This window comes from Carcharodon carcharias, chromosome 21, assembly GCF_017639515.1.
Source record: "Carcharodon carcharias isolate sCarCar2 chromosome 21, sCarCar2.pri, whole genome shotgun sequence".
NCBI lineage: Eukaryota > Metazoa > Chordata > Chondrichthyes > Lamniformes > Lamnidae > Carcharodon > Carcharodon carcharias.
Genome location: NC_054487.1, coordinates 52553701 through 52571541, shown reverse-complemented (window position 1 = coordinate 52571541; position 17841 = coordinate 52553701). Strand labels below are relative to the sequence as shown.

Genomic DNA, 17841 nt, shown 5'->3' with positions numbered 1-17841 from the left:
ATTTCTTGTCTTGTGCCTCCATAAAAAGCCCCAAAATGGATCACTGCATGGCAGTAGGGACCTATATTCATAGGCCTCACAAGGAACTTATGAATGTTAACCTCTGATACTGCTGACCATTTGTAAATTTATAATTTCAGAGACTGCACTGTGTAAGACTTCTGAGTTTGTTAAAAATGTCGGCTAAGAAATTGGGCTGGTTAGCTCTTGTCCTTTTGGGTGTTGTGTGCGCCCTTGTAGCTGCTGAATAAGGTTCATAGCATGCATGCTCAATGTGAGATGGATCATGTTGGATGCTATATTGGTGCAAACGTTAGCCATTCACTCCGTATGCCATCAAAGGTATCCATTTGAGGAACTGGATACACAAATCCATTTCTTATCAGTCTAAAGCGAAGAGATGAATATGCCGATTTAAGTGGCAGCAGGCTACCTTTATGCACTGAGCAACATTGCTTCAACTCTGCCACATTAGTTATTGTGATGTCATTTAATCTCCCAGCTCCACCTTTATTCCACAATGTAAATGCCATTTTTCATGTTAACCAATAGTGAACAAAATAAATATAGCCTTTAGCCCCAAAACGTTTGAGAAAAATACTGAACAATACAAGACAGAAAAGGGAAATAATTTAGGTCAAAATCCTGGAACCCCCCCCCCAACAGCACTGTGGGTGTACCTACATCAAATGGACTGCAACGGTTCAAGAAGGTGACTCACCACCACCTTCTTGAGGGCAATTGGGGATGGATAATAAACGCTGGCCAAGCCAGCGATGCCCACATCCTGTGAATGAATAAAAAAATATATAATCATGGACTAATCATGGAAATAACTTCCGTAGTGTGAAATTGCAATTAATGAAGCAAAAAAGCACTTGCATATGTATGCATGAATTGAAGTTTCTGGAGCTCATGGCTCCACAAAATATTAGACTACATATAAAATATACCATCCTGTAACCCAGCACTCTCGGAAGCAAAGTCATTTTAGAAAGAGTATCGGAAAATAACGAAGGCAATTCCAAAATTTATGTCACTGTGACAAGGCAGGAGTGCAACTTGACTTTTGGCATTCTGAAAGCAAATCATGGAATTGTATGATTCAGATAAATAAAAAGGAATAAATAGAGATGATTCTAGTGACTTCTTTTTGCAAAATCTAGGACATAAGATTTGTATACATGCATGTACCTGTAGACTAAATTTCCTTAGCTGCAGTTCATGACAGAATTTGTAATCAGAATGTTGCACAATTCTGCTGGCACGTACGTGCATTTCATATTATCCCAAAGCTTCATCTATGTATTTCTTGCAACAATGCAGCCACTGTGCAAAAAAGTGAATTAGGAAATAAAAAGTTTTTATGGGAAGGAAGTATATATTCTCAGTAACAGGGCAAGTGGTTATACATGATGCACAGTAATTTGTATGCTTTTGTTGATTCAAGATGCCAGTTGGTTGATAACATCATGGGTGAACCTTTTGTAAGCTACCAGACGACAGTTGTGTGGAGATGCAGTGACCTTGTGTGTTCAATTTGTGTTTAGATGTTAGGAAGAAAGGAATGTTTTACTCCCATAATTAAAAGTGGGGATTTGGATTTACCATGGTGTGAAAATTATGCAAGTTGTTACTTGATGCTTATTAAAATGTAAAACTTGACAATTGTTATTGAAGGAATTGTATAGCTTTTTAGTTTCTTGGATAATTTACCATACCTTTCATTACCAATGTCTTCCTTTGATTACACTTCTTGCTGTTAAATTAAGAAATTTTTTACTTTTACCTTTTAACTCAACTTCACAAAACTAGTAACAATGCAGGATTGAATTGGTTGATGTAACAAGTATTGATACTGTGTTTGGGGCTACACTATGAAGTACTTTAAGATGAGAAGGGTGATGGTGGTTGGTTTATACATTTCAAAATATTATCAGTGATTTCAATTTTTACCTAGCTCTCCCTCTTGTGCTCTCCTCTTTGCCAGCAGTTTCCCACTTCCGAGAGTGCATCTACCTCTGTTTGTCTTCTCGAAATCACTTCACACTCTGTATACCTTTCATTCTCTTCTCCTTTTGCTCATATGAATAGGAATATACAAAAGACAAAATTAAAATTACTTGATAGTAAAAATACTTGACAGCTTTTTAAAATGATTTAGTAGGTTACACGTTTCTTGACATTGAACTATTTTTGCTAGCTTAGTACATTCAATAATTGATGCATTCATGAAATTTAGAATTTTATAGAAATTTTTGCAAGCAACCATAAGTTGTTGAGAAGGATTCCTTCTGCTTTATAGCAAAAATTATCATGTGTGTGTATGTGTGTAGGGCAGTTTAAAAAATAGTGAGGACGCTAAATTAATTTGCATTGCGCTGCTTCAAGTGAAACTATGAAGCTATAACTGAGGTTTTCTTGCATGTGAAATGCTACTGAGCTGCTTGTGTGGTGTGAGTCCGTTGGAGTGGTGCATACAGGCATGTTCCCTGTATGTGCTCTAAGGTGCTGAACAAGTGAGATTGTGATGCAGAGCCAGGAAGCCTAAATTGGTCAATGAATGTGCAAGCACTTATTCCTGAAACAGCAAACAATATGAAGCAAGGTGGACCATGTTCTGGGGCTATTTAAAGGGCACTCAGGTTGCTGCTGAGGTGCTTTTGACTTGCTTGGGCTCAGGCAAAGTTTGTGGTGAAGCACGGTGGTGAGTTGCAGGAGCAAAATGGAGGTTTTTGCTGACCACAGGAAGGCAGAAAATAACATTGTCTTGAATAGGTATGGGGGCAGCAGTTGCTATGCTACTGGCTCTGCAACATAAGCAGGATGTGCAAAGCATGCAGAGAGGGAAAGGAGGGCCCTGCATTGAAAGGTGGTCTTGGAGTACCACTTCTATGTTGCAATGAGGCGAGAGCAATGCCTCACGAGCCTGTCTCACAAAGGAGACAGTGACAGCATTTTGCTACCTTCTTCACAAAAACTTGGAACCTCGAACCAGGATAAAGATGACCCACCCAATGGCTGTGAAGGTCACGTTGCCTTTGCTTTCTATTCCATGTGGGAGCTGGTGACATGAGCATGTTGCAGTTAATTGTGTACAGAAGGATTAGGGAGGTGGCAGGGGCTCTGTACAGGAAATGGAACTCCATTCTGTTTTCATTGAGGAAGGAACATCAGGATGAAAGGACACGTGGCTCATCAGGAAAGTGGGCTTTCTAATGCTGCAGAATGCCACTGACTGAACGTGGACCCTCCACATCAATGGGGATCGATACTGCAAAGGCTACTGCTCTGTTAATGTGCGACCACACTAAGAAATTCATCTTTGGTGAATGCTCTCTATCTTGCTTTATCTTGTGCTAGTCCATGATACTGACTATATTTGGGCCTCCAGGATGAAACGCTCAGCAACTGGGTCTGCCACCGCACACGTGGCTTATGACTCCCTTCTACCATCCTACCGCATAAGGTCTGAGGTCCTTCAAGGAAAGCCAAGGAGAAAGCCATTGGTGTCCGAAAGCAAAGATTTCACTACTTGAATCACTCTGTAGGATCTTTTGCAGTACACACCCAAGAGGATGTCTAGGTGTGTAATGTAATGCTGCATCTATCACAATGTTGCAATTATGAGTGTTCAGCTATTACCTCCTGAGACCCAGAGACCACCTTGGAAGGAGGAAGGGAGGGGGCCACATCCATGTGCAGCTGTGGAACAAGAGGGACCACATTGTGAGACTTCGCTTTAGTTGAAATGAGCCCACCATTGCTTAACAGTACATCAATTTCAGACACCCCGTCACAAGGTTCCCTTGGCCAACAAAATTCAATAGAGGCCTACAGTAAAAATCTTAACTTCACACATCAAAAATGCAAAAAAAAAAAATCACCTTGTGCACCTCCTTGGAGCATGGCTTGAGGGTGCCTTTAAATGTTCTAATGCTGATCTGCAGTGCTACCCCAGTTGATGCCGCTTGGCTGGTGGAAGGCTTTTGGCCTTGATACTGCAGATGGCCTTGGAGGATGCCTTGAGCAGCTCTGGTCCTTAAGAACCTGGTTAGACTGTGCCACCTTGGCATAGGCAGTAGAAATCTGGGTGGGCTGGCTAAGAGGCAACAACAAAGGCATTGGTGGACTGAAACTGGTGGGAGCATGAATTTTTGCCTTACTTGTTCATGAGATTTGGGTGTCACTGGCTAGGCCAACGTTTATTGCCCACTCCTAATTGCCCTCGAGAAGGTGGTGGTGAGCTGCCTTCTTCAACTGCTGCAGTCCATGTGGTGTAGGTAGACCCATGGTGCTGTTAGGGAGGAAGTTCTTCGATTTTGACCCAGCGACTGTGAAAGGAGGGTGATATATTTCCAAGTCAGGATGGTGTGTTGCTTGGAGGGGATCTTGCAGGTGGCGGTGTTCCCATCTCTCGTCTGGTCTTGTCCTTCTAGATGGTAGCAGTCATGGGTTTGGAAGGTGCTGTCAAATTAGGCTTGATGAGTTCCTGCACTGCATCTTGTAGATGGTACAGACTGCTGCCATTGCATCAGCGGTGGAGGGAGTGAATGTTTGTGGATGTGGTGCCAATCAAGCAGACTGCTTTATCCTGGCTGGTATCAAACTTCTAGTGTTGTTGGAGTTGCACTCATCCAAGCAAGCGGAGAGTAGTCCAACACACTCCTGACTTGCGTGTTGTAGGTGTTGGACATGTTTTAGGGAGTCAGGAGGTGTCATTCACTGCAGGATTCCTAGCCTCTGACCTGCTCTTGTCACCACGAGCAGGTTAGTCCAGTTCAGTTTCTGGTCAATGGTAATCATGAGGATGTTGACAGTGAGGGATTCAGGAATGGTAATACCATTGAATGTCCAGGGGTGGTGATTAGATTCTCTCTTGCTGGAGATGGTCATTGCCTGGCATTTGTGTGGCATGACTGTTACTTGCCACTTGTCAGCCCAAGCGTGGATATTGTCGAGTCTTTGCTGCATTTGGACATTAACTGCTTCAGTATCTGAGGAGTTGAGAATGGTGCTGAACATTGTGCAACCATCAGTGAGGATACTCCCTCCTAAACTTAAGTTGGAGGGGAGGTCATTGATGAAGCAGCTGGAGATGGTTGGGCCTAGGATACTCTGCTGAGGAACTCCTGTAGTGATGTCCTGGGACTGAGATGCTTGATTTTGTACAACCTCAACTATCTTCCTTCCAACCAGTGGAGGGTTTTCCTATTGATCCCCATTAGCTTCGGTTTTGCTAGAGCTCACTGATGCCACAATAAGTCAAATATTGCCTTGATGTCAACGGCAGTCACTCTCACCTCACCTCTGGAGTTCAGCTCTTTTGTCCATGTTTGAACCAAGGCTGTAACGAAGTCAGAAGCTGGCCCTGGCAGAACCCAAACTGAAATGTCAGTGAGCAGGTTATTGCTAAGTAAGTGCCTCTTGATAGCACTGTTGATGACCCCTTCCATTACTTTAATGATGATTGAGAGTAGACTGATGGGGCAGTAATTGGCTGATTTGGATTTGTAGCGCTTTTTGTGTACAGGGCATAGCTGGGCAATTTTCCACATTAACGGATAGATTCTGAGAGAGGACAGCAGGATCATGCTTTCACCATTTCCTTTCCCAAGGGGTGACACCTGAGCAATTCTCAGTCTCCTGTGGTGCATTGTGATGGGCTGCTGTGGGAACCTGCATAAGACAATTGAGCACTGAGAGCTACAATGCAATAGCAGCTGACAGTGCCTGGATGGCACCAATTTGAACCTGCACACCAGTAATCTCATGACCTCTGTCTGAGCTTGGACTGCAATACTAAGACATCTCCAAGACATTTGAAGGCCTCCACTTGCATTTCAGTGGAAGCTGACAGCAGCCACTAGAAAATCCATGGCTTGGTATGCCAGTGCTGCTGTGGAGGTGCCGCCACTTGCATTTTGGGAAAGATGGCCTCTAAGCTCTGCATAGTGCTCTGTGCCTTGGTAGAGTTGTTCCAAACCAGTGACTGGAGGCTAACAGATAGCTTTGTGTGCATTGTGTTTTCCTATAATCTGCACCAACATGGCTCTCACCTTAGTTCCCTGTGACAGAACCTGGTGTGTATCCTTGCCCTCCTGGGAGTATGCACATAGGCTGACCCTGTCCAGGCTGTGGCCCACTCATCTCAACCCATCCAGACTCTACACTCGCCTCTAAGGTGTCCACAGTGCTTCTATCTGAGCTGATGGCAGAGTGTGTACAGTCAAGTGATGGTACTTCTCCCTCAGCAGACTGTTGCGAACTCTAGCCCTTTCTGATGAAACCACAGTGGCTGGCTTGACTGCAATTCATGACTTTATAAAAGTGCAAAAGCATAAGGGGAGGGCATGTAATAAGGGATTGTGGCATCGTCCCTGATGATCCTGTGCACCATCCCTTCCAGTGCACTGAAGGAATGCAGGCATGCTGGTCCTCAGCCAATCCTGGAGGTCGCCTTGCTATTGTGGGCCACCTGCAAGAGATTGGGTAGAATGAGCATGTGTCAGTGTGTTTGAGTGATCTGGTGCCATAGCTGAACAGACATAGGTTTGGGTGTGTGCATGGCTGACATAATTGGAAGTTGTGTATGGATAAGGTGTAACTCTTTCGAGTACAAACGTGTTTCCATCTGTTCCTATTCAGATGAAGTTACATTGTTTCATAGTTTGCCATTGCGAGATTTGAACTCTTGATCTTGGGGTTACAAGCCCAGTACCATAACCACTTGGATAAGGTGTAGCATAAGCATGCTAGGGGTGATTGCTGAGTGTCAGGCAGTGATGGGGGCGTAATGCATTGAGCAGTGTGAAAGGTGGTGATGTGCAGATGCAATCAATCACCTTAACTACTGATGTTGGAAAAACCATGCCCTGGATGGTGTTGAACTTCATAAGCAGTGTTGTAACTGCACCTAGCGATCAAGTGGGGGGTATTGCAATTTACTTCTGACTTGTCAATGGTGGGGAGGTTATGAGGAGTTGGGAGGGTAAGAAGCTTGCTGCAAAATGGAGGCTGTGACCTGCTTTAGTAGCCACGATATGTGGCTGGTCTAGCTGATACAGCACTTTGTCAAAAAATTTCCCAACGCTTCGTATACATGAAACCTTAGCCCAGCAAAGACTCAATTCCTGCAGTAAAGGAGTGGATAAAACCTGGAAATGTGGGAGCGTGGGGGTAAAGGGTGCATGTGTACGTGTGTGGAGAGAGAGCAAGAGAGATTTCCAAACTCTGTACTTTTGAATTTTGCTAAGTTTGGTGGCAGCAGAACTCTGATTCTGGTTTTGCAGTTAACCTTTAGATCATGTAGATAATGCACATTACAGGAGTGGTGTGCTTTTGTGATTCTATGTTCAGTTAGTTATAGCATTACAAATAAGGAACGGACCCATATCTGCTCATCTTTTGTCACGTGTTTAACCTTGTTTTTTCACTTGACCTTGCCCAATCGCATGTTTATTGGAGTGAATGTTGACTGATTTTTGCTGATGGCAAAGTTCAAATTGTTTTGTGTGGCTTTAAGGCAGGAGATCAATCTTGCGAAGACCAGAGTTTTCATTTTCATTATTATTGTTTCCTCCTTGGGCGCAGTTAGTTCAGTGAATTAAAACATCTTAATGGTGTTGGAGGCGTGTAGATTTTCGTGACTATTGCAGCTAAAAACTTTTTCAGCTTGAGCTGCATTCTCTGAAAGCATTCTGTGGTAGTGTTATGCATTTCATTTCTTCATTTAAGAAACTTGCTAAACATTTTTTCTGTTAAGTGCATATATTTCCACAAACTTGTAATTGTGTTTTTAAATGTGGTTATAGGTTCCTTGAAATAATGAAAGGAGGAAACTATCAGGGCTTGTACTGAATATGATTTTCTATTCTTGAATAATAGTATGGAACCTACAGGGTCACGGTCAGTCGATTGGTATTGGAATGGATGGGGTATAATCTCCTGGAGTGCTCTGTCCAGACTAACTTTGAAAATCCCAGGAGGGTCCCCTCCCATACCTTTAAGTCTTTTGACTCTAATTTCCAGCACATGTGCCCTTCTCTAGTCAACTCCCTCTGAAACACAGCCTCTATCTATTCCCATTCATCCTTTAAACTATTCTTTTGTAAAGTCTTCAGTCACCTGTTCTGACTATTCAGTTGTTCTTACTATTTTTCTATAACATAATTTGATGTTTTATAGGTTAAATAATTTTCAATCTTATAAAATTGCAAGTTTTTAGTTCTGTGACTTCAAGAAAATTGATTTCCATCAGTGTCTGTAATGCATTCAACATATTTAACCTTGGATTTACAATGCTAGGTCCAAGTGCCAAAGTGTGACCCAAGATCAGAAGCCCTCCAAAATAATAGATTTCAATGTTGAGAAATATCAACACTGTATCCTGTGTTTTATAGAGAGATGTATGTTTTGCTCTTCTGGAACCTGGATAATTTTGATGTCATTGGTTAGTATCATACATCCTGTTATGACCTCCATAGAGACCGATAACTGAGACCAATAACTTTTAGAAAGAAAGTCGAACTTTCAGCTATGAACTAGAAGGATCTCTCAACAAGATTTCACTTTTGAAGACTCCTGTAACCAAAGATTAAAAACACTATTGACTAACCACAGTCTTTGTTGGCAACATATACTTCAAACCACAAAACAGAAAATTTCTATTGTTCAGCACTACCAAAAATGCACTTCATAAATATACTTAACGCTGTCCTTTAAGTAGGCATTCAATTCTTGAGTCAGTCCAAGGTGATTCTTTGCTCCCGTGAATTTACTTCTGTTCTTTCCGTTTCTTAGCCTGGGAACTTTTAATCTCGGAACTGTCATTCACAGTGAGTTCATTTCCTTGGAGGCTCAAGCGAGGTGAATCTTACAGCCTTGTTATAACTCCTCATTAATTTGGTCTTTTAAATCCAAGCACAAGCTCCCACCTGCATTCCTGTGTCATGAACCGTAGCGCCTTTCTGCCCGCAACTGCTCTCTTTCTCCTGGATCCTGGCAGACAAACTTGTCTGAGAGTTTTCAGTGAAATCTTGGACCCTTCCCCCCTCGAAGCACATCTGCATGACAATGTCAACCCATGGGCCATGTATCCAGGTGGAAATGCTGATTAACTGCCCTTGAGACCCCAACACACACTTAACACGGAAGTAAATGGACAATTTAAAGCGCAATGTTTACAACCTGATATTTTCAACACTTTCCTGGGACTTTGGAGACTCTCAGTCCATCCGATGTTAGCACAGAGGCTGCTACCATTGTCTCTAAGTGTACACACCTTGTACCTTTTTCCCTCTTTAATCTTTAACATTTAAACCACCCAGGCTTGCTGTCAGGCAGACTTCACAACAGGCCATATGACCCCCTTCATTTTACTTTAAATTAAAGACACAGTGACAGGGAAGTGACAGAACATAGCCCTAGTTTGCAGGGGAACATGCACTTTTTGAAATTAAGGTAGTTGAGGCAAGTTGGTTCAATAGTAGAAAAATTTTTCATGCAGAAAATGAATCTCTTGAAGCAGCAAAAAATTGCTAGGTTTGGTGCAGGTAGATCAAGCTCGACAAAAGAATGTTCATGACAATTAACTGCACCCTTGCCAATTCAACAATGCTTTTTGGATTGTTCAACTGCAATATAGTTGAGATCCACTAGTTACTGAGATGGTCTCCAAAGTGTACGTTTTCCTGTGGAACAACTTGACATAAGAGACAACCTCATACTGAAGCGCTGTTCACTTTCTGTTTCCAATGACCTTTTGGGGTGAATGCTTTATAACAGTTAATTTTTTTTTTGGAGGACAAAGAATTGTGCAGTCATGATGACATTAACCACATAATTCATCTAACTTGATTAGGCATCAGTGTTGTTTAAAACTTCAAATTTTATCTGCCACAAAACCTGAAAATCAAGTAGACAGTATTGTGCAGATAATTACTGTCTTGGCTATTGCTAAGGAAAGATAAGTGTGACATTGCACCTTTCACAACTTCAGTATATCCCAAAGTGCTTGACAGCCAATTAAGTACTTTTGAAGTGTAATTACTGCAGGAATTGCAGCAACTAATTTGTGCACAGCAAGGTCCCACAAACAGCAACATGATAACTGGATAATCTGCCAACAAGGACAGCTCTTAAGCACTCAAAGTATTGTGCTCAAGATTTTTTTTTCTGATTTGGGTTGCCATCATTATCAAGTCCAAACTTGAACTATGAGCAGGGGAGAAAGATCATGAAAATCTGAATGACTAATAGTTCTACATCAAAAGACACAGAAAAAAAAAACAGGGGCAGGGTTGGGTGAGGTGGTGGGAGGACGGAATGCAAAATTACATCTATTTACATTTTGGAAATTAAATAGGAAATGAAAAAATTGGGTGTTGAATCTGGTACTAGACACTCTGACCTCCCCATGGCAAAGAAAATGTGAAAAGTATGTTAGCATTTGGAGTCGAGGACAAATATTTAGCACCACAGTAATCATCTTTACATGTTCAGAACATTAGAATTTATTAGTGTAGTTTAGATTTCAAACTGCATTCTCATTTTCTCTTCTTTTTGTTCTAAATTAACCAAGTAGTACACTTGAGTTTTATTCTATATTGAAGTTTCCTTTCTCTGATGAGTCTGCACAGTGGAAATGTCATTTATGGTTCACTACTTTTAATGATGATATGAATATCATGTTCAAGTCATGCTTCCCAAAATGCATGTTCAGGAATATCAGAATACTGTGGATGCTGGAAATCTGAAATAAAAACAGAAAATGTTGCACTTAACAATACTTACCAGGTCAGCAAGCTTCTGTTGAGAGAGAAAGGGTTAACGTTTCAGAGCATATGATGAAAGGTCATCGGACTGAAATGTTATCTCTGTTTCTTTCTCCACAGGTGCTGCCTGACCTGTTGACTCTTTCCGGCATTTTCTGTTTCTGTTCCATATTTCTGAAGTTTTCCATTTTAATCCCCATTAGTTGTACAATTCAGCGGTACTGATTTTAAGATGATCCAAATGTGAAAGATGTTGATCATACATAATGCTGATCATGTGTATTTTTAAATCAGGGTGATCAGCTATCCCACTCAATTCTGCATTATCGTGGGTTCTCAGCATCCGGGACGTTGTCTGTCCCGTGTTCTCAGTCATCGAATTTTGCGCATTCACGGTTTTCAAATATGCAATGTGCTCTCCTTTCACCCGCTTGCTCCAATGCTCTCGCAGACTTGGCAGCACCCACCTCACCCCAACCCTGCTCCTAGGTGTCTGCTAGAACCCTCACACTGCTCGGATGCCTGAATGCCTCATAATTTATTCCCTGAGAATTGATCACCTTGTTCGAAATGTATCCTGTAGTATCATGCTGTATATGGTGTATGCATGCCTCGGGTATATGGAAGACCATTTCTCTTGGCGTATAATTTATTTGTAGCTTACTAATGGTTAACATTTTAAATGTAATCACCAAAGCATTCTATTTTCCCTCTTTTACAGTGATATCTGGTTTTCGAGGAACGGTTCCTCATGGTTTACCATTAGAAGTGGGAGACACAGTGCAGATACTGGAAAAATGTGATGGTGAGTTTGCCAGTGCAACCAAATAATGGAGGAAGTAAACCATCCTTAACTAGAAAACCTTTTATAAATTCAAGCTTACTTTCACCAGTGTGCATACATAAAAATGTTTGACTGGCATAGTTAATGAAAAAAATCATATAAAGTTATTGGCCAATAATTTCTGCTTTGGTTGCAATCAGCAATCCCATTCAAATTCTGCTCAAAGTTGCACTTAATTTTCTAAAGAAATCTTGATTTGCTCAAGTTTCTGCTCAAACTCATATTTGTCTATCACGGAATATAAAATCTTGAATGAATAAGCACAATTTGGCTGCATTTTAGAACGTAAAGCAAAGACATGATTTGAAAATGTTTTTAAAAAAATGTAATTGAACTATTTTAAGAGTGGTAAACTGGTGCAGTTCTAATGGTACAGCTGGAAATAGATTTGTTAGAAGAAATGGAGTACCTGGTTTACCAGCTCAGTGATCATAAGTAACTGAAAATGACTTTAAAAAAAAATATAAGAGAGCAATTTACTAGTTTCATTTGGTGTAGTCACTTTGAGTAAAGCAGGTATTTTCAATATTTCATATCTATTAACAGGGTGTCTATTCGTGTTCTTGTGCCTAAAAAAAAAAGCCTCTTCGAAGGCCCATATATGGGCACAATTAGCAGAAACTTGTCATGGTGATTAATTCGATCTGGGACTAGCTTCAGCGCAAAAGGTCACAAACTCATTTTGTGTTGATTGTAATTTGCGGCTGAAGTTCTGAGATCTTTTGTGCTGGTTTGGTTAATTTTTAGCAAATTCCACTGAGGAGACCAGTGCAAACTTAAGGCCAACATGTTAGTAATGTTTTCTTTTGCTAACCAAGGTGGTGAATCTATGGGAGTGTGGTGAAATTTCATTGAATTTTAATTGATTTTTTTTTCTATACATTGAATTTTTAAGCTCCTTGTTAATAGTTACAGTTCAGTGGCATCATCCAAAAGTACAGCACCAGTTTCCACTACCTGTCTCTAAATTATGAAACTGCTTATTCAACATTCAGTACTCGATGAGCAGAAGCTTTCTCTAGTTAAACATGGGGAAGACCAAAGCCATTGTCTTCAGTCTCTGGCACAAACTCCATTTGTTAGACACTGCCTCCACCCCTTTCCCTAGATACTGCCTGAGGCTGAACAACATGGTTCACAACTTCGCGCTCATATTTGACCCCAGCTTGGTCTTCCAAACACGTCTGTGTCAGCCTGAAAACTGTTGACTTCCACCTTCATTATATATCACCTGACTGCCACTGCCTCAGCTTATCTGTTGTTGAAACCCTCACCATGCCTTTGTTAACTCTCCAGGCTTGACCATTTGCGTCACACAAGTGCCAGGCAATGACCATCTCCAATAAGAGAGAATCTAACTATCACCTCTTGATGTTCAATGGCATTACCATTACTGAATCCCCCATTATCAATATCCTGGGGGGTTACCATTGACCAGAAACTAAACTGGACTAACCATAGAAACACTAGCTACAAGAGCAGGCCAGTGGCTAGGAATCCTGTGATGAATAACTCACCTTCTGACTCCCCAAAGCATGTCCACCATCTACAAAGCAGAACTCAGAAGTGTGATGGAATATTCCCCACTTGCCTGGATGAGTGCAACTTCCACAACGCTCAAGAGGCTTGACACTGTTCAGGACAAAGCAGCCTACTTGATTGGCACCACATCCCCAAATGTTCACTCCCTCCACCACCAACGCACAGTAGCAGATGTGTGTCCCATCTACAAGCTGCACTGCAGAAATTCACCAAGGCTCCTTTGACAGCACGTTCCAAGCCCATGACCGCTACCATCTCGAAGGACAAGGGATGCAGGAAGATGGGAACACCACCACCTGGAAGTTCTCTACCAATTCACTTACCATTTTGACTTGGAAATATATCGCTGTCACTGGAAAAAATCCTGGAACCCCTTCCCTAACAGCACTGTGGGTATACCTACAGAAGGCAGCTCACCACCACCTTCTCAAGGGGAACTAGGGATGGGCATAAAATGCTGGCCCAGCCAGCGAAGTCCACATCCTATGAATGAATTTTTTTTTAAAAAAAAAGCAATCTTGGCAGACTCTTCCAAGTTCTACCCTCCATAGCCTTAAGGTTATTCAAAACTTTGCCTGTATCCTAACTCGGACCAAGTCCCATTCACCTGTACTTGCTGACCAACGTTGGCTCCTGGTTAAGTGACCTCAATTTTAAAATTACATTGTTTTCAAATTTTTCCAATCTCCTCCAGCCCCACAATCCTCTGAGATATCTGTACTCCTCTGACACTGGCTCCTTGAGCACCCCCAATGTTCATTATTCTGACTTTTATGGCAACACCTTGAGCTGCCAAGGCCCCAAATTCTGACATTTCCTCCCTAAATCTCTTTTTTTCTCCTTTAAGATTCTCCTTAAAGCTTGGTCAAAGAGGTAAGCTTTAGGTCATCTGTCCTACTGTCTCTTCATGTGGCATGCTGTCAACCTTTGCTTTATAATGCTCCAATGAAGCCCGTGGGATGGTTCATTATGTTTAAGGTGCTGTAGAAATATACTTATTTTCATTCTTCATTGCACTTTGAACAGTTTCCCCATTCAAGGAGTAAGTATTCCTTGATATACTTAGGAATGGTAACTTGGTGAATTTTCATTAATACAGCTAAAAATAGACTTAGCAGAAAAATTAAGAATTTTCAAACAGTGTCTCATCCACCACCTATGAGCAAGCTGATTTTAAATAACTAAAAAAAATGTTTTTAAAAAAGAACTATGCAGAACTGTTTGCTAGTTTTATTGGAGGGAATTAGTCAGTTTCTTAATTAAAAGTTATATTTTAAAATTTTAAAAGGAGCCTATTGGTATATTGTACCAAAAATATTTATGAGCCTCCTCTTAAGCCTGCAAATAGGCAAAATTAATGGAAGCTCTCAATGGTAGTTAATTTAATCTTGAGTGTGGCCAGTTTTGTGGGCAGAGCTGGCTTCTGGCATGATATTTTTAATCTAGTACAAAAGATTGCAGAAACTCCCTTTGTGCTAGACTGAATTTGTGCTTGAAATTCCTCAACCTTTTGCAAGGGTTTGGCCAATTTGGATGAATGGCATTGATAAAAGAGTGCACCAAGTGAAAACTATAAGCAAAAGTGTCTTATATTGACATGTAACCTGTAGTGTTATTTCAACCAAATTTCTCAAACATAGGCCCACCATTTACCCTATCAGGTCTATGAATTGCATCTGCCATTAACTGGACTAGTCTTTGACCTTCTAACATCAACGATCTTTTGTGTGACAAGTTGCTGATAACTTTGCAGTGAGGGAAACCAGGTACCTCGTGCCTGAGTGAATAGGGCAAGGAATTGTTTGTATCCTAAATTATTAGATTAAAGGATTGAGATATTAATGGTGTAAATGAAAAGGAAGTGTAAATTTGGGTGAATTCCATGTCAACTCAGGTGCACAATAACAAATAATGAGGCTGAAAGACAGATTGGAGTAAGCGAGAAAGAAAGGTGAGATGTAAAGGAAAATTTAGAAAAAAAAAATTACTTTCTAAAATACCCAACAATTAAAACCTGAAGGAATGAGACTCTACACTTGAAGTAGTTAATTGTCAGAAGTTCATTGGCAAATTAACACTTAGCATGCTATTAAAAACATCTCGAACAGCTAATCCAGAATTAATTGAATTGTGTGACATTCAAATTGCCCAAAACTAGCTCCTTGCCTCACTTCAGACCAACTTGCACTTTGGACTAGCTCTAATTTTCTTTGGTGCGTTTAGTTCATATTTACAGTGCAAATACATCAGCTAGTCAATGCATTTTTATGGTGAGGCAGACAATAAGATGCCATTATCAAGACACTGGCAATGGAATGGCTCAGCCCAGAAGGCAACTTTTAAAGTTCCTGTTTGATGGCACATCTGCCCACCCCTGTAATTTTTGTAGCATTTGTGCATAAACTTTGACAGCAAATTATGAGCTATGAATTTGCAAAGAAGAGCTCCAGAACCTGCGATTGTGTAGACCTTAGGGGGTTCCATGATAGGTGCATCCTTGTGCCTGTTCCCTGCAGGTTTTTGTCACCACCTTGATTTGAAGTACATTGCAGCACTGTTGTTAATAGGTTTGACGCACAAGCTGATATTTGTCTTTTCCTGTTTTGTTTTCTTCTTTAGGCTGGTACAGAGGATTTGTTTTAAAAAATCCAAGCATGAAGGTATGTATGTTTTGACATTTTATTGTACCTGAATGGCACCGAATGGTTTATTTCTGAAATCAATACTTCATTATTTCTGAATTCCGAATGTGCAAGCAATAAAAAATTACAATTTTTTCTGACAGTTGGCAAATATTTTAAGAGCAATAATGCCCATATTTTTAAAGAACTTTCAAAAAAATTAGAAATGAAAGTGTTGTATTTTCTACTGCTCCCTGATGTGTTTACCAGCCAGTCTGCTTTCACCACTGCCAAAATTACTGCATCATAGCACAGTGAATCTATTCCATGATGATAATTATCCACCTGATAAAGTCAGCATGCCATCTCAGTTATTTAAAAAAGAGAGTTGTGCAGTCAGCTGATTATAAGTCAAATCCACAACAGGCTTCAGTGTTAAACAGAAAGTTACTTTGACCCATCATGCAGCCAGTTATTACCAAGTGGTCCATCCAAAAATAACATTGTTGAGAACCCATTGTTTGTAACATGTGTTTCTTCATAATGAATTGTGTTTTATAGAAGTAACAAAGCAACTTCAAAAAATATTAATAGTTTATTTTTATTCTTGTAGGGAATTTTCCCAGCTACCTATATTCACTTGAAAAATGCAAATGTCAAAAACAAAGGGTAAGTTTAGTGACTAAACTATGATAGACAAGACTGTTTGCCATGTGGGGTTAGGAATATTGAGAAAATATTATGATTTACACAGCTGTTATGCTGATGAATTGCCATGGTAATGAGCACATCACAGTACCCAGATCTATGTAGGAAGAAATAACTCTTGGACATATCAGAACAAAATATCCTTTGTAATCTATATTTGCTCTCTTACTGTGATCAAATGGGCTTCCTACAGGAGGCTTTCATGAATAGCATTGAGAGATTAATTGGTATCAAATCTTGAAAATATTCTCTTGTGTAGGATTTACAAAAGATTAAATATAATCAGCAAAATAATTATTTGCATTTTCCTTTGTAAATTTCAATACTACATACACAGACAGTGAGTATGGTTGACAATTACATTCTTTTAGAGTCTGTTGGATAACTCAGCCTCGACAGTGCATGTGCTACACTAACCCCACCACGTCCCCACCCCAACCATCCCTCCTTGCCTGTTGTCATGTCTGTGTAGGAACCTTTATGTGCTCTTTGCACCTCCAGTCCAAACATTTTTGGATGGTTTCTGCTGACCCTTTTTTTTTTTGGCTTCTTGCCGCCCGGCCACTTGATAGATGAAGCATTAACTACATGGCATATTGGCTACTTGATCCCTGATTTGTTCCTGGATTGTGTTAAGTTGAAACCCAAGTATAAATAAAGAAGCATTTGACCTCAATCTTCTAAATTCCTATTTTACTTTTGGTGATCAGAAAGATTGCAATTAGATTCGACGTTGTTTCTAGGATAAAAGTTGAATGCTATAGTCTGCTATAGCCTATAGTCTGCATCATTTAGCTTTAATTGTGTATCAGAGTCATGAAGTTCATTTCCATTGGAGTTAGTCTTACTCATCTCCCTAAAGTTGGTTAATTTTAGATGGACTGTCAATCCAAGGCTCAGTGTTTTGATATTAGTGCTGGGATGCACAGGCCCATGACTGCCATTGCTGACACTGCCAAAGCATGAGGCTGAGAGCAATCACCTTGTTTAAACGTGCTCTCAATGGGTGCTTGGATCATTAGGAGCACAGCTTGGGCATTTATCAGATTTTTGAAGTTGCAAAATGGGTTGGTAACTGGCTTCTTAGAGTGGGACAAGCACTCCTAATGCAGAAACATCCCCTCTGTATCCTAAGCCCCTATCCCTCCCTCTCCCTTTTGGAAGAGCAATGTAAAAAAAGCTTCTGGACCATGTCTCATGCCTGGACACCCAGGTGGGCCCCATGTCTACCAGTTGGCAGACTGGCGCACCTTTCACTTGATGCATGGCTTCTCATGTTTAGGTGGCAACAAGGAAATACCAGCTTTAAAATTCCCTCCCCAGCCATGTTCCACCCCCTCCCCTTCTCTGA

At 40.8% G+C, this 17841-nt stretch overlaps 1 protein-coding gene across 1 annotated transcript in view; it reads left to right on the top strand.

The window, feature by feature from the left end:
* Positions 1-17841, top strand: part of dock4 (dedicator of cytokinesis 4) — a 378537-nt gene that overhangs the window by 75820 nt on the left and 284876 nt on the right. The window contains exons 2-4 of the mRNA XM_041215897.1: positions 11497-11580; positions 15781-15821; positions 16396-16451. Coding sequence (XP_041071831.1) covers positions 11497-11580; positions 15781-15821; positions 16396-16451 — 181 coding nt within the window. The remainder of the gene's footprint in view (positions 1-11496; positions 11581-15780; positions 15822-16395; positions 16452-17841) is intronic.